Source organism: Clavelina lepadiformis, chromosome 6 (genome assembly GCF_947623445.1).
Source record: "Clavelina lepadiformis chromosome 6, kaClaLepa1.1, whole genome shotgun sequence".
Classification (NCBI taxonomy): Eukaryota; Metazoa; Chordata; class Ascidiacea; order Aplousobranchia; family Clavelinidae; genus Clavelina; species Clavelina lepadiformis.
In genome coordinates this window covers 3,461,981-3,482,564 of record NC_135245.1, presented here as the reverse complement: position 1 = coordinate 3,482,564, position 20,584 = coordinate 3,461,981, and the positions used below count along the sequence as shown (strand labels likewise).

Below are 20,584 nucleotides of genomic sequence, written 5' to 3'. Positions count from 1 at the left end.
TTTCAAGTTTAGGGAATTCTACTCTATATAAAAGTGTAGGCTAGATTAGTTGTTCATAGATAATAATGTACGCGAGATGTATTGATCGCATACATCTCAAAGATTAGGGAACTGAAGGTAAGTTTTCAGTTATGTTTCATTTGTTTAAAACGTTACTGGAGTGAAGCAGTGCGTGCAGACAAGGTTACTATTGAAGCACTACACAAGACTTTAATTCCGTGAAAGCAAATTCAATTGAGCACTTACAAGCGAGACAAAACATTTTTCTTACTTCCTCTTTGTCTTTGTTAAACACTTTTTTACTGCAAACCATTTTTTCCGTAATTTTTCACACATGGTGTATCAAGTGGACGAAATTTTAATGTGCCGAAGACTTGCAAAATGGCGAAACTAGATCAGCTTCCCATTACAACATACTCGTCAGCGACTGAAAAAAAATTTACTCCGGTGTTTAATGTTCGCAGAATTTAGCAAACCTATTAGCACGTATTTTTCTACTAATTTTTGATGGATTGTTTGTATATTTATTTCATTGTTTTTTAAACTAATCCCAAAATTCAGCTTACCGCTTGAAGATGCAAGAGAGTGAAACAGAAAACATTGACGTTTAAAAAATTGAAAAAAATCTATCCAACGTTTCTCATTTGTTCAATGGCGAAAGAAAGCATTTGGCCAATTTAAGGGTCTGAAAGAAGGCAGAAAAAAACACAAAAAACATTTAATAAAGTCTTTTATTCTATCAAACATTTGACACCAACTCTGTGTAAACGAAGAAGACCTTTTGAACGGCAGTTATAATTGCCGACCGGCAACCAAACTATTTCATTCGGCAGTACCACGAAAACTTCAAACTGGCCGAAAATTTCCGACTATAAAGACTTCAAATAACGTTTAAGAAAAAAAAAAACAAAGAAAAAATTAAAACATAGTCGCAGCTGAATGACGTCACGATCATAAAATAACAAGAATAATAACACAAACAAGAATAAAAAACAAACTGAAACACGATTAAAATAATTGTTAAATATAATAAAACATTGAAAACAACAAAAAGTTTTATAGTTTTGAAGCGACAACTTTAACACGTTTGAGCAGTCATAAACTCTTTCTGCGACGCACTCAAAGACAATAATGCGCGTTGCTTCAACCATCACAGTGTAAACAATGGAACTTGTGCAAAAAGCCAGAATCCGGCCGGGGCAGGGGTCCAAACTCGGGTCTTCTGCCGGCTCTAGAAATCCCAAATCTCGCTTGTTTTACACAAAGTCCTTGTTGGTCAAAGCTTTGCGTCCAACATTTCCAAAAAGAGCTTGTGCATGGTTACCTTGCCCGATTCGCGCACACCATTGAAAAAGTGAACCGCTTTAATAGCAACCTGCCGCAGTAGGGGCATCGTCATCAGTATCTGACCACACCTTAATGACGTAACTGACACGTCAAATAAGGACTGTTGAAGCGTTTCCTGAAGTTGTTGCAGGGATCGATGATTATCCACATGAGGAGAATCTAGATAAAGGAAAGGGTACAGCGTATTAATCTATTCAAGTATGCAAGGTTTCAACTCACTACATTGTGACAAAGAGAAAAAAGTGTTGCCGAAATAATTCTCTCGTATTTGATATGACGTCAAAAGGTTGCTATGCGACCGGGCATAGAAGAGAGCGAAGAGAAAAAAGCATTCATTTACTAGTACAAGTGGATCTATTGAGAGAGCGTTTCCCATTGGGCAGACACCATGATAACGCCATCACTACGTCACCAAAGGGGGTGTGTTAGCGCGCGCGCGCACATACACTCGCCTAGTGGAAAAGTTTCCTATTAAGCAGTTAGTTGCGTAAGTGCTATTTTACAGGAATTTTACGATCTACGATTCTATAGAATACGTTTATGCTGGAAGCCGTAAATCTCACGAGACATGTTATCTGTCATTTGAAATTCAAATTGTCCACATTTGTTAAGGTTTTCACTTTTTGATAATTTTCTCCCGTTTACAAAAAGAACTTAAAGATTAATTGCAGCTTAAAACTCAGACACTAACCAAACACACGATTATAACTCGTACGTGCGTTATTTACCGGTGCAGCTATGCCGCAGGCTTTGTTTGCCAAAAAGTAACCTTGTACAAATTAATTTCGCGCCCAAACACATTTAAAACTGCTCGTTTAGGCAAGAAAATTTTAACTCGTATACCTCTGTCAACAGTCAAAAAATCACGTAGGCAGTTTTGGACGGTTTACACAATTAACTAATCGTTCGTGAAGCCGGCGGTAATCGAACGATAGCCGAATCAATAAACGGTATAATTATTTCTTCGTCATGAAGTTTGTGAAGCGTAAATAAGGTGGTCAAAGTCATTGTTTGCCGTCACATATATTGTTTGTTCGTCGACTTGAAGAGCAGATCGCTTGTGGGATACATTCAAGTACACGTCAAGTTTACCAAGTTGTAGAAGTGCCAGAAATACAACGCCCATCACAAATAATTCTTGCAGCGATAGGTTGCAAACACTATTACACGTGGGAATATTAAAACGGTTACCGCAAAGGCTGTATGCTTTAGTTCTAGTTGATAGCAACACCGAGAAAGTCCGCAGATCCGCCGTTGCATGTGCATTGAACCACCGCACACTCATTTATGTATATATCGTTTAATGTAGCCTACACTTTACCTGCGTTGACTAAAGCGATGGCTTTCATCAGTACGAATTCATCCTTGGTGAGGTGTATGACTTTTAGACGCTTTTGAAGCTGATTGATAACCACGAACAACTCCGTCATCCCCATCTCTGAGCTCAGGTCGTTGTCTACGACAAAATCCTCGGCGAAAACCAACTCGTTTTCGTAGTGCAAGGACCTGCATTGTTGCGTAGATAACAAAAATTATTATCTTGTATACCGCTCCATCGCTCTGAACGAAAGCCGAGAAAATACTTTTCGACAATCATACGGCACGAAAACAAGATAAGAAAGACGTTTTACAAACGTCATAATCTTTTTAAACTGATCCGATTGTATTTACCTGTAAACTACCCCAAGGATCAAAATTTCCATCCAGGCGGATTGGAGCAGCGCCATTTGATCTGCCAGCGAAAGTACAGTGAATCCTGTACAAACAGACGTTTTGTGAAATATCTGCACTCCGAATTATCGAGAGGAGTTGAACACATTACTGAAGGCCCATAAATATATTATCAGCCATATCAATCCATATAGCTACGGTAAAAGGGCATTTAACCGAGACAGGATCTATACGTATTTCTCAGACAGATGCTGTCATTAACAGAAGTTTGAATATGCATTTCAAAATTACCTGGAATATGCTTTGCCCAACCAATGATCACGACTAACTCCCGGTCCGCCAAATCGCATAACGTCGTCAGAATTTTGACCTCTGATCTTGGTGACGTAAGATCTGGCATGGCGTATAATTTGTCTGGTTCGGCCATCAAAAGATGACTGACGATTTTATTGGCTAAACGAACAAAAATAGGCTTTCAATCGTATGCCAAGAAGCCGACAAAACGTGACGTGAATGATATATTGGCAAGAGGATTAAACGAGAGTGCTTTTTCAGTAAAATTCTAAAACATTAGCAGTCGGTGACAAGAATAACAAATTTCAGTTTCAACAAAACTTAAAAATGCAAACCAATTACATGGAATAATGCTTGGTTTAATGTCGACCGATATTGGCACAACATAAGGCTGAACATCACTGCTGGCGGAGTCGATTTTCCGTTTGTATTTTTGTCTTCCTCCGCGTACACGATCGAGACGAACACCTAGAAAGGGGCGTTACCAGGTTACTGCAAAATTAATCGCTCGGTAACTTGGTGGTTAATAACTGGTTAACTACTATTTGCTACCGATGAAAATGGGTAACTGTGATACGGTTATAAACTCATTTGTGATAAGCCAACGGTAACTAGGTAACATGCTGTATTTTAAAAATGTTTGCAAACGCTAATCGGGTTAAGCTTCAGCCATCTAAAGCACTACGGCAATGCCTGAAACCTTTGCAAACACCGAAAATTAAGTGTCGAAGTCTTCGTTATTTAAACGTTGGAAAAGCAAATAAGTTATTGTTTGTTCATAAATCGATCGATAACCGTTTTCATCGTTGTCAAAGTAATTTATTGCTCTAGTTTGCAATACAAACCTTCTCTGAGCATGCCAACCCTGAGGCATTTGGTGAATCTGCATGACTGGCAGGATTTTCGACGTCGCTTGGTAATCTCACAATCGTTCGCGGCTGGGCAAGTGTAATCTATGCTTCCTGTGAATACGACAAGCGTGAAAACAATCACAAAATGGAAAAACAATCACATTTTGATCCAATAACACATAAAGCCGATTACACGACATAAAATGGAATTGCAAATGTAATCAAGTAAAATCTCAATATCGTAATCCAGGCTATAACGACGAATACAATTATGGCGAATAGTTCGTCTAAGTGCATTTCGGTCTAAGTGAAAAATCCACAAACCTTGAATTGTTCTTTTGAAAAATGCCTTGCACGCTTCACACGATGCGACGCCATAGTGATACCCAGAAGCAATGTCCCCACACACCAGACACAAGCGTTTTGGGGTCGGCGAAGGGGTGACTGGGGCCGATGACGTGGGGGAGGAGGCAAGGGATGACAGAGAAGAGGTAGAATTATCCAGGGGCGACGAATCACCGTCACTTGAGTTGCCCGGCCGCTTCACCATGACCGCGCTGGGAGGAGCGGCAAGTAGGCTCCCGGCGTCTGTTGGATCCATCTGATAGTCTACAAAGGAGGAGGTCATGATTCCCAGAGCGCTGGTCGCAATGACGTGACCGCTCTCTACGGATGACGTAACCATGTTATTAGTGATGTCATCAAAAGCGTCTTCGTCCCCTGACGAACCGTGACGGTGGCTGTTATAGTTGCCGTTCAATTGTGGAGTAAGTGGAGTGAAAGACGACTCGTCTGAGGGAACCGGGGGAAAACCGAAATGCACCATTGTGGGGGGGCTGTAGAGGCCCCCGTCCGAGCACAAACTGTCAGGACTATTGCTAAGCGACGAACTGAAACTGCTGCTGAGGGTTAATCCGAGTGGACTGTAGGGTTCTTGTTTGATTGACAGCATCGACGATAAGACGTCATCGCTACCTAACATGCTACACATTTTCTTTTGTTGTTTGCTTTTATCTGCAAAACACGAAAATGTGATTTACTGCAAGTGTCTTAAAGCTTTCTTCATGGAAGTGTAAGTTGACGTTCAGTTGGCCTCTGAACGTTTAAATAGTCTCCGGAGAAAATCCGTTATTGATTGCAAGGCAGGAGTTTTCTAAATTACCCACCAACCAACGTCAGAACGCTAGGCCAGGTAATTAAGTTTTCGATGTTAGAAGCAAATAAACGGAAGGTTTAAACATTCTACGGGACAAGCTCAAGCACAGTGAGATTTAATTTCACTGCATTGAGATTGTCAGGTCGTCTGACTCGAAGCGGCGCTCAATGAAGGAATATTTGGATGAAATCAACATAAAATAGCAGCCAACATCGAATTTTGTCGCGTTTAGTAACCATCGATTGCTTCTAATTAGTAAATCTTGAAAATTTAAACGTAAAAATTGTTACAAAAGAAATGCTTCAGGCTGACGACAGCTGCTAGTGACGTAACTAGTGCGAACGCTCTAGAGTAGATTTACACTTCGACAAAATGTTAACGACATTGCCAAATAAGGCACAGTAAGCGAGAGCACACTTGTCGACAAGCGCATCAACAACTCTGCCAATACAACAAATGATAAGATATGTCATCTAAGTATACAAAATTTGGTATGTCGTTCATTGACCCTCGCGGATAAGGCAACTTTTTATGTCATTAAGGATGTAATGCTGATGTAATACACTACGTCACTTATAAGAAACGACCATCATTTGGTTAAACAACTTACTTTGTACAGGTTAAATGTCAACGTTATTAGGGCGCTCCTATTTGCTTTGAGCAACTTCTACATGGCCTTTATATGGTTCTGTGGACTTTAGACTGGACATACAACTTCCCTCATTCAATTGCCGTCGCGTGATTTCAAGCTCTGCTTTGTAATGATTTTAAGCTCTGCGCTGCGCTTTTGTAAGTTCTTCGCTCGTTAAACAAACTGGCCATGCGCTTTTTTTGCTACGTCAACTCACACGTAACCACTTCGTAAGGTTATGAAACGGGTGATTATTTCCTGCGTGCATGATATGCCTAAGTGCACGCTAAACTCGCTCAACTACCAGAAAGCTAAGACGAGCCATACGGGGTGGTATCTTAGGCAACATTTTTAAGGAAACGTTTTTCGAAGATAATTTCGTTAAACGCAGCGCCGATAACATAAATCAAATTAATTAATTACACAAATCGTTTGCATTCTCTACTTACGCCGAGCGTAACTGTACCCGAGGTGAAGTACAGCAAATGCAGCTCCAGAAACAAAATGCTAACTTAGGCTGTCATGTTGTAAACATTACCCTTTCCACTTCGCCTACGCATACTCTGACGAATGTAGCCTCGTTTCGCAACACTTTACAATATGATGACGTCACCGACGCCTTTTTTCTCCCGCATTCCATCACCCTCTCTTCTTTTTTCGCCTTCGGCCTTGATGTCACGAGATATGACGTAACAAACCGTTTTTATCCCCTCACTCTCTCTCTCTCTCTCTCTCTCTCGTGCGCGGTTGCTATGGCGACAATGACGTCACGGCAGTGGAGGGTCGTGCAGGCAAGAGAGAGAAATTGCTTGGGCGACGATAGGGCCTCTCAAGGAAAGCGTCTTATATGGTTTCGTGAATGGGATGCGAGTTAAAGCAAAGATTATTTTAGAGCTTCTCATTGATTACTCGGGCTTCGGCTATCTGCAATCTCACAGGGCTACGCGACATTCCTGGAAAGACGGCTTCGAACCTTGACAAGTAGACAAGCTCGAACATTATTAATCTCGTCTGCGTTCCCGTAATAACGGTTATGAAACGTTTCAGAAATCCCAACGTCAACATAAAATGTTTGATAACAAAGAGTTATCAAAACATATTAAGCAATACACAAGAAGAACATTTCTTTCGCGAACAACAGGAGTTCCATTGACGAAAGCAAAGCGACTCAGGACACCCGCTATTCTATTGTTAAGCTCAAACGCTAAAACGTATAAAATTAACCACCCAATCTTGATTTAATGAAGAACTCCCAATAGCGTACGCTACGAATTTTAACTATATACAGAAGACGGCGTGCTTTTTTATACTCTACAGGAGAGTAGTTTTTTTCCATATAACAGTTAACAATATTTAGACACGAATATTGATGACCTTCTTTCGACATGTGTTATATCAATTATATTCCAGCTTAAACCTTTTGCCGTCACTTGTTGCGTGCCGTCCATGAGGAAATTCTGGCGGTAAATCATTGCAATGAACGGGAAGGATGTACAAGCCATAATGAACACAACTTCCCTCTACTTAAAATTCGCTTCAGGGCTCATATGCTTAATGATGTATCGTCATTTTTTTAAGGGTGATCTAACCTGTGACTGGTGATGGATTCATTTCGATTCATGTTGTCCAATACATGTTGCGTTACTTTTCGAGGGCCCAGGTTTTGCTACCGACATGCGGTTTTCACATAGACTCTGGTTACATTATGATGAGCCTAGCTCTACGATTAACAACGTAAAATAAAACCACAAAAATAACCTTTAAGAAAAAAATGAAATGGACGAAAATAGCATGACCAAAACATGACCGGCACGATTGGCGCATGCGCAGCAAAAAACAACGACGTGACTATTTTTCATGAAACTTGCATCAGCTCAAAAACAGACGCAAAGTGAAAACAACTGCTACTCAAACGTAAAGTCCCTTTTCACCGTCAAAGTTTACACAAACATAACATCTGGGATTGACTCCAGACAGACCTAATTATTATTGGAATTACGTCACGATGCCTACTGGTTGCTTAACTTACTTTGTGAAATACAAAATTAGACTTTGGTCGCTGGTTTATAACTTAGTCAAATGGTTGCTAGTTACTACTTACTAGTGCAAACAAAAAGGCCGGCAAACTGTTTGCAGTATTCGTTCGCATTTGCATTGAGTGCAGGTTATGAAAAAGGTAATCGCGCTAGATACTGGGTAAGTACAGAACCAAACGTGATGCTACCTTTAGGGTCAAAGTAGCGGGACTTTGTCTTATATGGCAGGTGAGCTAAAGCGATTTCTATTGTTATAATGACACAATGAATTTAAATCTCCTGCGTCTATTTGCTCGACCTTTCATGATCTATAAATACCGACCCCCTTCAAGCGCTAGATAATAGCCTACACATTCGCTTGAGCATCTGAGCCCGACAAAACTAGTCTCGTGTTTCAGCGTTCATTCCATTCCTAGATTCAATTTAACCGTACTATGACGTAGAAGCCTATTATGATGTCATTAGCGGGAGAGGCCCCCAAATTGTTTGCTTTCCTTACGTAACCGAACCGGAAGTGAAAGAGCTGCTTGTCAAGTTAGCGGTTACGTCATAACAGACCTCCGATGGCGGAATGAACAGGCGTTTTGTGATGTCATCAGTTACGTCACAAATTGCAAAACAGTGTCGCAATCTGTGTAAATTTACTCATATTTCCGGAATTTCTTAGGCGAGACTTGGTGGAAATTTCCATCGCAAATTTATTGCACGTTTTGATTTTTTTCTACAAATTGAAAAAACTGACAAGACAAAGAATGTTATCGTGTTAAATTTAAAACAGATGTAAAAGTTCACTTTTTTTCAACAAATATTTCATTTCGGACCGAGCCCAAACGCACTAAACTAAACCTGTCCATGAGAAAAGGTTTTGTTTACCATTATTACGAGTGAAACGGTTTCATTTATGAAAGGAGAGCTTACCTTGTCAGTATGACTTGTCTTGGCGGCCAATCTGCACGTTGTCTGCAAAAGACATTTTATATTTAGCCTGAAACGTCAAACAAGATCACTTCATAGCATATTAACGAAAGGCGTTCTGCAAACTTTGAAAGGTGCTTATGTCTACAGCAGCCTTTTCGGAGAACTTACCAGCTAGCCTTCAACTGTTCTTGAGACGCAGCACTCAAATTCTTAACATCCTATTTACACACAATTACTACAAGCAGTCAATTGCGTGCCACAGCCAAAGATACACTTTACAACGCGATCTCTTCAAAACGCTTCCCTCGTTTTCCTAAAGGACCTAAAGGGAATTGTCACAAAACAAAACTAATTTGTAAAATTGATGCATTTTCCACATAAGAGTTGCAGTTTTAGTTAATAAACATTCTTCAGTAACAAAATTGCCTTTTCTTTTATTAAACCTGGGCTAGTTAAAATGATAACTCAAAGTTGAACTTTGTACGCACCAGTTAAACAACAGGTTGGTTCATTTAGGTTAGCCTAACCCTGACGCTTCTTACTAATATATTGAGTGGAACATTAAGCATTTCTTATGATATGTATTCTCTTGTTAAAGTAAATTCTTGAATTTTCTTAAGAAATAGATCGTATTTCATGATCGCAAAATGCCACGCGCTTGATAAACAATTCAAACATCGCATGGCATTGTAAAGACGTGCTGACGAATAAACGCGAATTTGAGATGCTACGACGCTGTATAAAGACTCAGTGATTGGTCGTTTAGGTTTCTTATGGAGATCAAAATGTGTTCGAAAGTTATCCGTTTCCGCTTTTAACGTGGATTGCCAAATCGGTATCAAACCTGAAACGCCTACCGGTCGTATAACGGTTTAAACTGCAAAGTGCCTATCACGCTGCAAGTACTCTTAATGGATAGGAATGGTTTATCCTCTTACGGTCGACTCTCTTGGGAGCAAATCCGCCTCAAATAATCATGAAATCAAGGGGTTATATATATCTTCCCGATATAACTTAGTTTTCCGTAATAAATCACAGCTTGTAAGTTTTCTGCAGCCCAACTACCAATGGCTTAAGCGCGTAAAGGACCGGGAATGCATAATTTGAAATTCTTTTTTCTGATTGGTTATTGTTTCAACTTAAATGCCGACAAGGGAATCTTGCAGTGGACGGTCCTGCAATGCCTACTACGTCATTGGGCTTATAAGCGTAAAGGCCCCACGACCAATTAAACTAACAAGGCATTTACGTCACTCGGTTCCAGCAACCCAAATATAAATCTGCTCCTCAATGGTTGTGGAATAAGTTTTATTGAGATCATTATCGTCAACATAAATCCCTTTTAGCGCCATCGCTTTCATCATCCATTCTAGCTTTTTGTTGTTGGACTTGAAAAATTATGTTACAAGATGAACGAGTGTGGTTGTAATTGCCTTCGATTCGAGCAAATACACATCACATAACTTTTAATAAATTTATAATCAGCACAAAACTCTTGAAATTGTTCAACTAAAAAAAACAACCTTGTCGTAAATTTTCAAGCTCGAATCGTCAAGAACCTGAAGACGTTTGTGATGGAAGTCGCGATAACTCGTTGTTTCATGGTTGCGGGAAAATTGTCAATTCTGTCCAAGTTAGAATGACGCAGCAAGAAACGAGAAACGTGAGTAATCGCTGTATTTATTGCACTCTTACAAAAAAAGTGTCGCTGTACAACGGTTGCGTGCAAAATAAAGGAAGTACAAGAGGATGTGACGTCAGGACTCTGAAAAACAACAATGACACCGGTAAACAGCAACTGCGGTGAATTGCTCTTGCAAAAAACGACAACAAACTCCGGTCTACAAAGTGCACAGGCAACAAACCTTTATCTAAAGTTGTAGCAACTAGCTCTGCATATTTTTGCTGTTGTTCGATCTTAATGAAACGTTCAAACGCTCTCAGTAAATCACGTGTGAGCAAGTCTTTCGCCATAAACGAACCCAATTTGGTTACGACCGCCTCGATGTCCCCGTTTTCCTTGTAACTTTTTGTAGCTTCTTTAAATTTTACGTAATTGTTGGGAGTGAGAGCCTTCCTTATAGTTTCCAGGTAAGTTTTTGCCGGGCCCCAACGCAATTCTTTCAAGGAAGCTGAAAGAAAAAAAAGTGTCAAAATAAACAAGAAGTAAGGGTTTCAGGTTTAAATGGTTTCCTTATTTTTCATAGACAGCAATTAAAAAGACAAAAGATGAAGAAAAAGGAAAGAGACCTTCCCTCGCTTGGCTTTCTTCTCTAGGCAGGATGTGGTCGCCGGTTGGTTTCATATTTTTCTCATCATCACTAGCGTGGGAGTTGGGCTGTTAACATCAGAAAAATACTACGCTTATGTTATTTACCGCTTTTCACGTGTTAAAGAGGTTAGAAGCAGACGCGTCACTTCACTCATGCACGACATCTAGCGGTTACTTTTCGCCGATTCAGTGCGGAAAATGAAATTGAATCAGCCGAGAAGGTTGTTAAAATGCGAAGACAAGATTAATTACTTTTAATTTTATCTTTTTCCTTTTGCTTCGTTTTTCTTCTTCTTTCCGCTTATTCATAACGAGTTGGTGGGTTGACGATTGAGGTCGATTCTGCAAGGTCAAAGTTGAAAAGGTCGTCGAGTTGAAGGATGAAATGCTTTTGAATAGCAAAAGAAAGGAACTAACTAACTCAAAACTGGTTTTATTCCTAAAACGTTAACAAGACCAACTGTTTCGTCTTCCTCGGGTTTGCCAAAAAAGCCACTACAATCATCCTTTGTCACGTCACAATGCTCATCGAGAGCATCAAGAAGACCGAGTTTGATCTTCGAATTACTTGATGTTGAAGCGAAGAAACTGCGACGAATAAAAACGGGATTGTACTGAAGCATAACTTTTGACTACGCAGGGCTGAGCTCATGTATGGTGTATTGGTTATAAGGATAATGGTAATTGACATAGAAGATCGAGTAATGATTACCCACGTTGGTTACCAGAGTAACAGTTTGTTAATTGATGGTCATTTACGTTAATTATGTATTTATCAGTGATGTAAACATAAACAAATAAACAAAAATAAACAAAGAAATAAACAAAATTCTATTTTTTTGGCTATTTGTTCCCAAACACTCCATAACATTCATTATTCTCCTGCATTCCAAGGAAGCAAGATTCTAATCTTACTCCTTATCCGAAGGTTTCAGAGGCGATCTCTTCCGCTTGTTGCCTCCCGTGAAAAAAGTTATGAGATCCAGTCCGCTCGCTTCTACCATCGCAATAGTCTCCTTTGATCTGGAAAAGATCAAAGTGATTTAGCAGAATTCCCAATTTTTTTCTACTCAATTACTTTTCAAAAACTTCGGGGTTATAGAGGGTTCACACCAGTTTAAAATTTTGGGTTAAAAGCTTTAAGAAAGCCTGAAAGTAGAAGAAAAGAAGATGAAGATGTTGAAAGATAAAATAGCTCAGACCATTTCAAAATCTTTACGAAAGAAAAATAAAAAAGTTTGGAGTTTTAGTAAAACACCGACGCAAAAACACAAGCAACCTCTTTCATTCATATTTTAAACAATGGTTCAAAGTTTCCAAAAAATTTGTTACCATTTTCACATATTATCTCAGTAAAGAGGACATTACTGTTGAGAAATCTAAGTCAAGATAAAGTCGAGTACGTGCACAATATCAAAATAGAAAGGATGTTAAGCTATACCGTATCTTCACGTCAAACAGCGAGGAAAAAAGACTTATAAAAGTAAAAATAACCAAAGAATTTTTTAGTTTTATGTTCAATCATGAAAATTAAAGTTGCATACAAGTCGCCTGTTTATAATGTAGAGCAACTAAACAAATTAACTATATGTACGTCAGCAAGCTCTCCGGCGCGTGGCCGAATTGCGTTAATACTGTGGCCGTGAATAACGCAGTCATTTCCAAATTGTATTTGCCACAGTTCTTCCTCTCAAATAAATGCGAATACCAGCAGTTAGGAAGGATACACTGATGCTGAATTTCACGATAACAAAGTGACCAGAACCAAGCAATAATGTTAACTCACAGAAGATTGCTTCCTTTGCTTTCGATATGGATGTCCACTTCATTTGCTGGCTTCAGACTCTTCACAAATTCTTCCTTGCTCCTCTTAACGCTAAACGCGATTTTTCCTGATGACGAGGATGGGATGTTATCACCAACTTGTGCTCTTCTTGTTCCACCCGATCCGATCCTTGGCGGAGCAGCGCTGATGGACGATTAATCGCGATTTAGTTTTAATTGATCAGATTGTTTGGTAACTTTCGGTTTTGAACAATTTTCGATCGTTAAATGGTGAATGGGTTTAATCTTGTGCGACATTTCAGTTAAAACTTGTTTAACATTTATTATGTGGTTATCAAAGTTAATTCAAATGCATCGCAAACTCACATTCTTTGCGTGAAGTTAGCCCAATACACTAATGGATTAGCGATTCTATTTCTGTAACATGTATTAATTAATACGACGGTTTATACGAGTTCGTTCAAACGAGAAATCACGCAACCAATCATCACGTTCACACGAGTGCGACAGTCACAGAGGTTGCATCGATCTTCTTTCGGTACTTACCCTAATCTGACCCGCTCTTTTTCTTTTATCGAGCAGAAGAAAGACTTTAAACGTCGCAGGAATTTCGGACAATCGTCGAATTTTGTCACGTGACTCTGGATCCACTTTGGCAGCTGAAGAAATAACAAAACGTTTTTGACATTGATGACTTTGATTTATATCATTACCACTGAACATAGGTATACGGCAAAAACAAAAGGAGTAACTGAAGAAAGACATTCAGCCACAGTTAAATAATGCACCAAACACTATAAAAATATGTGCAATAAACAGATCAAAGACATTTCCACCAAATCAACTCAAGTCATTGAGTAACATGAATGATTAAAATCAATATTTACGGCGAATTGCTATAGCCTTAAATTACTGGAAACTAACCTCTTCAATTTGGTCGGGTCTTGTATATCTGTGGTCGCATAAAATTATCGACCCGTAGTCATACCTGTGACGTATTACTCGACCAATCGCTTGATTGACAGCTCGACAAGCTTGTTGTCTGTACCACTCGTTTCCGTTTATCGTCTGCAACGTCACAATGTACGAATGGATCAATATTAAAAGCTGGTTTTGGTAAAAAATGCTGATCAAAGACAGTTTATACGTGACGCCACATATAAAAGGACACAAGTATTTTAGCTCACAAATTGTACGACAACATAGTCAACGACACAATTATCATAAAAACACTTTACAGACATTGTGTTAGTTCTTACGAAGACCAGCAATATTTTTTAAAAAATAATCATAATGTTTTTCATTATAAGTGATCTAATTAACCATTAATGCATTTAATCCATCTTAAACTGTTCCAAACACCCTTTATACTTAACCGCAACGTTTCCAACAACGCATTTGCGCCCATCTATCCGTGAAACATAACCACACCTTACCTCAATGTATGCAAGCTTATTCTAGAACAATGGAGCCTGTGTAACAATCCGGTCAAGCACTTACATATTGTGCCCCCGTACGCTTGAGGTCATCCAAGAAAGACATTTTTAATTTAACTTTCGGGTCTTTCCATGGTGGGAAAGGAATTCCAATGATTATCACCGCCCGACCATTGTCGTTTGCGAAATCCAGGCCTTCTGATACCTATGACGTCAGATTTTAATGACGTCAGTACGTTTAATGACTTGTGACGACTTTAGAATTTGCAAGTAAACTAAAACGTCACTTACTTTTCCTCTACAGACGGCAAACAGGGCGCCACCTGTCGGGCACTTAACGTCACCGTAAAATTTCTCTATGGCGATTTTTAGCTCGTTCTTGGCACGAGGTTCTACCGTGCACGGTTTGACCTTTTCCAGCAATTCCATAACCGCACATTTGTCCTGCTTAAACAACAATTGCATTGATACAAAAGTTTAACAAAAAGAATTCGCGTTATCAGGTGTAGAACAGAAGCTCATTCACGAAAGCAAAGCCATGGGACTGATGGGACCTGAAATAAATCTGGTTGAACAAAATGGTTTTATTATGATCAGACTGAAATATGATTTTCTTTTTTATCAAATCAAATACAAAGGGTTTAATGTTAATGCGAACCATCTAGAGCCCGAGAGAATCAAAGCATTGTGTCGGATTAGCGAAGTTTCCGAAATAACGAAACGGTGTATTTGGAATGCATTTAAATGGATAAGGGCAAATTCGTTATTTGGTAATTTGAATCGGAAGTTGGGAGTCTCGGATTAAATAAGCTCCGGAATAACGAGACCAAGCTCTATACATAAAAGAATCTAAACCTGAAGACGATAGATCGGTTGGAGAAAACTGAGCTTCATTTATTCGAAAAAGACACAGCACCCACCTTCCAAGAAGACACATAGTGGGACATCGCTGAATATGAAGGGAAGAACACAAGTGTGCCACCTGGTGACAGCTTGAGTATCTCCACCAGAGTGTGACCGAGCTCCAGAACTTTTTTTTCGTCCGAGCGACTTTTAAACGTTGACTCCAATACGCCACCACGTAAGCCTGATGTCAACGAGGCAACAAACATTTGATGGCGATCTATGACGTGATCATTTTCTAGTGTGATGGGAAAGTCCCTGACAGTAAAACGTGGCAATCAGTAAACTTAACATCCAATTTGGTTGGAAAACTTGAGATGATAAAATATTCCACAATCAGTTGCTAGTTGCAAAAACACTCACACTTGGAGTTCTGAAGCAAATGAAGAAATAGGTGTTAAGGTTCCGCTGGTTAGTATTAAGTTTCGAACGCCAGATGCCATCAGATCTCTCATGGCATAACCTGGACTGAAGCACCAGTAAGACAGTGTTCGACCTTCAGATCAAATTTAAGGCAAAATCAAAGATTTTCTCAAAATTATTTCAAGATGGCACATTTGACAATTTAAATGTTATATCAGTAAGTAGACATTATAGTTATAATAATAACAACAACGCACTTGGCTTTGATATTACAGACTTCTGCTTTTTCCAAACATCCTTCTTAGATTTATCGTCTTCAGAAATGTGGACGCGATAAAACTTTGACAATTCTTCAATCCTTCTCAGACACATTCTCGGATCCGCACCGAAGTAAGGATTTTTTCCACTGTCGCTCGCGGTAAACACAATTTTTAAAACTTCTGAAAACTTCTGAAGTGCCGCTCCTCTTGTACGAAATGAGTTACTCACTTGAAGAAAACAATACAAAAGAATAAGTCTGATCTTACTTACAAAATTCATTTATTTAAACAATACTTTTCAGCAGACACTTGTGACATTATGCGCACTGATAACTTACATGTAGACAGGTACAATGCCACCTTTTCAATTAGTTCTAGAAGCACATCGTGTGTGTCAAAAGTAAGGTTGACTTTTGAAAAGTAATCAAAAATAAACCTGTAAAGTAATTAGGTCTAGAACTAGAATGTAGTCAATACTGAATTGCACAAATACCTCAAAGTAATTTGTACACACAACAAAAACTTAACTTAATAAAAACTGTTCTTGAAATAAACAACTACAATTAATAAATTAACATGCAAAGCACGAAGTAAATATAAAAATAGTTACTATAACAAAACGCTTACTTTCCAGGTTCTGACTTGCTTTTATTTTCAGGCAGTTTCATTTCATCCAATTGTTTCTCAATTGTAAGGAAAAATGACTTCATTAAAGCAAGTTCCTCTTTCTTAAACTCTGATAAAGCTGAGTAAAATTCAAAACACTCATTATATAAATTTGAACAACAAAAAGCTTTGCATAAATATGTAACTTTTGATGATAACGTAAATTTAATTGTTATGCTGTATTGTATACCTCATCAGAAGCCATCAATGCACTTGATTTTTAAAAATATAACAACATTAAATTTTTTACCATCAACAATTGAATATTTCTAAATTAAACAAACTGCAAGACTTGGATCATAAATATCCGTTTCTAAATATTTTACATGGAACACCACAAAAATTTCATACTGGATGACTCTCCAGCTTCATGACCATCAGCGATCGTTCCCGTGTCTCTCATCTTGGTGACGGCGTTAAGGAGATCACCAACCTCTTCTATACAGTTGGCAAGGTCAAGTGAGGTCAGATCGAAAGATGCAGATTCTTCACATTGCTTCTCCTGGGGAAGTGTTAATAATATGACTTGCTTTTCTTTGTTCATGTTAAACTCAATGGTATAATCAATAACTACAAAACAGTATCACTGAAAATATTTCAAAATAGAAACAAATTGTTTGAACGAAAATGAATTATTTTAGTATTACCAGTGGCAGAATGCGGTTAACACGTAATATTAATAAACATAAAAACTTTATGCACTGTAGAAAACTTGAGAAAATCAATATAAAAAAAGTTTGGTAAAATCGTTATATGTGTTACAAATGTTAAAAATATACATAAATATAAAAGCTTCGTATATCTATTAATTAATAAAATTCTATCACATATTTAATTACATAATATTTTTAATAGAATAAATTGAAATGGAAAACTAATGTTCTATAATTTATAATATCTGTAAGAAACTTCACTATCAGCAGTGACATATAAAACAAAATTAACAGTCATAAAAATATGCAGCAGCATTAATTACATTGTCAGCGATTTAATTAAATAAGCTCTATTAATGCTCTTGGTTGTAGCTTTGTCGGTTAACATTAAACATATAAAATTCGGTGTTCACCAAATTATGCGCCTCATCAAAGATAATGATGTTTCCGTTGATTTCCAAGTTATGAGATCGCCTTGACTTTCTGTCCAAGAGGTAGTTGTAAGGTGTAAAAATTATGCCACATTCAGCTTGTTTTGAGATTTCCCGCGCAGAGTAATACGGGCAAGCCATCCTACGCTTTCCCAGAGAAACCAGATCTTCGATATCGAGCACTTCCGATGAAAAAACCTTGTTTTTCTTCGCATCTAATCAAAAAATGTCTCATATCTTTCCAATAACAGCATCTACGCTATTGTTGCTAACTCCATTACAATAAACCAAAAACCACCTATGCTTTCCAAGCAACATATAAACAAAAATGTACAAAATCCTTGATCATAAATTGCTTCAATTTATTCAGCAATAGCGTTACTAAAGTGCATTCACCATCAATATTGTTATAGAAATGGCAGAGGTGCTTGCTGACTTTATTCCTGCACATGTGAACCATCGTTTGGTTGCTAGTTTGCTGAGAGACATCAGGATGAATGCACATCTGCTCTCGAGACCCCAACACGCTTACAACGAGACTACGACAATAATAATTTGTTGAAAGAGCACTATGTTTTGTAGATATCATATTGTTAGTGGATATATTATTATTCCCATAACGCAATATGCAAATAGGACATGGCTGTTGGTTAAGGAATATTACAGGTATATTACATAAATACAGAGAGTTTTCCTTTTTCAATCAAACATACTTTTTAGCATACGCGGTCCTTTTTAGTTCATTAACCACTTGAGTAAGCTGAGAATGTGTTCGAGAGGCATAAATAATTTTAGGAACGGAAAAATGTGTTGTGGCATCGTTTGGTTTTTCTTCTCTCCAAGCTGATAGACCTTCAGGTAAAACCTTAAAATACATGAAACCATTATAATATGCAATGCTATTAAATGCATGCTGCGCCTATGACGATCCCGGTAGCCTACCTACCACTACATTTTATACAATGACTGGCTGGGATGCACTTAATTTTTCTAAAAAGGCTTTATGAGGCACAATACTTTCCAGAAAGCTAAAAGACTCTAGCTTTGCATTGTCAATTAAAAATCCAGTGTCTTCAAAAAATAATTTTGTAGAAAGTGAGAAAAGATTATATTTTGCATTAGATCTCTGTTTGAATTAGATCTAATATAATAAAACATTTAGCTTTGTCTGGGTGTCTTCATCAACATTTTGCACGACATTTTTACCAAAAAATTCAAATTAAATCTATTTTTTAACAATTTTGTTACAATTTATTTCCAAATTTAGAGATATGCTCTTGCAATATATTTTTATTTTTGTTAAACTACAGAAACTCCTTGAAGAAACCTCAAAAAAGTCATAACTCCCCAATGCCGCAAAAAAACAGGAGGCAAAGCTTAAAAACAGCAAGCATAGATTATTCATCTGAGTTAGAGTGAAAAAATTTAAAATCAATTCACCAATTGTAAAAACACAGTATTGGCACACAGGGTAATTAAGGGTATGTAAAACCAAATAAATAAATGATAGTATGACCAGGATTATTTGCTTCTAATAATACTTTTCATTTTTTGTAAACATTCACATTTCTGTAAACAGTTCTAAAAAATTTTGGGAAACATTTTGGTTGTAAATGGAAAAGACATATTTGAGAAAAGTTTAAAAAATCTCGTGACTGTCGTTTTAAAAGAGCAGTTTTACAGCTCTGCCTTTACGTCCCAACTCTAGTTTTAGGTCTGTCACAAATTTGGACAGGTACACATGTGGTTATTTTGTATTGGGCAAGCAATTTTTTTAATTAGATATAGGTATTACATTGCAAAGTAGGCAATATGGCAAGTAACGGTTAAAAAGGGTTTACTTCTAATCACCTCTGACTTCTATACAGTTTTCTCTACAAAAAAATTTCTATTTTATTATTTTAACATTTAGCTCTAACACAGTAGCATTACAAAAAATATACACTATAGCGCTTCCTTGATTATCCAAACCTCGTTTAACCAGCCTTCGATTATCCAGTCACCTGATGGATCGACTTTATGATGATACAATACAACAAAACAAACAAACTGTGAAGCCTCCTGCAGCTTTAGCTACACAGTGCGTTTGATATAATCTATTCTCATTAATGTTATTGTACTAGCAGGTCATATTTGAAAACTGGCCTAAATTCTTTACTCTATTTAAACTTTTGGAGATGGCTTCATATCCGAAAGGCAACATGAAAGGTAAAACAATTGTTTTAACTCTTAGATATAACATTCAATTATAAATTTTTTGCTTATTTGTTTAAATTTATAAAAAATTTGTCCCAAACAGACTGAATAATCGAGGAAGCACTATACTTGCAAAGCTTCAAGAAAAGAACAAAAAACAGACAACTAACTATGACAAACCTCAGTTTCTAATTGTTTTGCTTGGGCTTGTAATCGAGATATCTCTGTTTTTCTCCAAGCCAACGTTGAACAAAGCAAGCACAAAGTCTTTCCGGTACCGGTTGGTGATTCTAAAACTGCATTTTGTCCGGTCTGAAGTGCTTCTATAACTTTGGTCATATAATCAAGCTGCACATCGTACGGCTTAAATGGGAATTCTATATCTATTCCCCGAATAGTAATCACTGGCATGTGTGCTATAAATCTGGTTAACAGCTCAAGCAATTCAAGATCATAAAGCAAACTTTAAACGTAAGCGACAAGGAAAACGTTTTTTAAGCCTTAGTCATATAGGCTTAGTCACATTTGTAACTTGATGCTCAAAAGCCAGCGTAAGTTTTTCTTGTAGCTTTTACGGGGAAGCCCCTAAATAAACCAAGCTTAAATACAAAACTTTTTGTTATGCAATTTATTTTGCTTTTTGTCACAAACTTGTTTGGGACTCACAATAAGCCGAACTTGTTTTCTGGTATGGCAGTATTTCCATTATTAAAGC

General features: G+C 37.8%; 2 protein-coding genes across 2 annotated transcripts; both read right to left on the bottom strand.

Annotated features, from left to right (window-relative positions):
* Positions 1–717: 717 nt before the first annotated feature.
* On the bottom strand, positions 718–9,226 carry LOC143462105 (estrogen-related receptor gamma-like). The gene is made up of 9 exons (XM_076960148.1): positions 9,073–9,226; positions 8,905–8,946; positions 4,488–5,177; positions 4,158–4,274; positions 3,655–3,780; positions 3,310–3,471; positions 3,019–3,103; positions 2,669–2,853; positions 718–1,506 (listed from the first exon to the last, which is right to left on the bottom strand). Exons 3-9 carry the CDS (start codon positions 5,152–5,154, stop codon positions 1,277–1,279), a joined length of 1,572 nt encoding a protein of 523 aa, XP_076816263.1. The 5' UTR covers positions 5,155–5,177; positions 8,905–8,946; positions 9,073–9,226; the 3' UTR covers positions 718–1,276.
* A 1,340-nt stretch (positions 9,227–10,566) lies between these two features.
* On the bottom strand, positions 10,567–20,412 carry LOC143462104 (regulator of telomere elongation helicase 1-like). The gene is made up of 21 exons (XM_076960147.1): positions 20,050–20,412; positions 18,387–18,538; positions 18,070–18,212; positions 17,656–17,888; positions 16,941–17,091; positions 16,551–16,668; positions 16,262–16,359; positions 15,921–16,151; positions 15,664–15,796; positions 15,318–15,558; positions 14,689–14,841; positions 14,462–14,602; positions 13,886–14,029; positions 13,508–13,620; positions 12,963–13,145; positions 12,092–12,199; positions 11,638–11,764; positions 11,429–11,518; positions 11,155–11,242; positions 10,770–11,036; positions 10,567–10,669 (listed from the first exon to the last, which is right to left on the bottom strand). Exons 1-21 carry the CDS (start codon positions 20,278–20,280, stop codon positions 10,662–10,664), a joined length of 3,153 nt encoding a protein of 1,050 aa, XP_076816262.1. The 5' UTR covers positions 20,281–20,412; the 3' UTR covers positions 10,567–10,661.
* Positions 20,413–20,584: the final 172 nt, after the last annotated feature.

Bases quoted from the DNA above. Each gene is read 5' to 3' on its own strand.
- LOC143462105 (XM_076960148.1), bottom strand. From the start codon at position 5,154: ATGTGTAGCATGTTAGGTAGCGATGACGTCTTATCGTCGATGCTGTCA. The intron at 3,104-3,309 runs GTAATTTTGAAA...CTGTTTGTACAG, and splicing joins TTGGGCAAAGCATATTCCAG to GATTCACTGTACTTTCGCTG. The intron at 2,854-3,018 runs GTAAATACAATC...GCAACAATGCAG, and splicing joins ATCCTTGGGGTAGTTTACAG to GTCCTTGCACTACGAAAACG.
- LOC143462104 (XM_076960147.1), bottom strand. From the start codon at position 20,280: ATGCCAGTGATTACTATTCGGGGAATAGATATAGAATTCCCATTTAAG. The intron at 16,669-16,940 runs GTATGAAATTTT...AATTTTACTCAG, and splicing joins TGAAGCTGGAGAGTCATCCA to CTTTATCAGAGTTTAAGAAA. The intron at 15,797-15,920 runs GTGCGTTGTTGT...TTTGATCTGAAG, and splicing joins GTCTGTAATATCAAAGCCAA to GTCGAACACTGTCTTACTGG.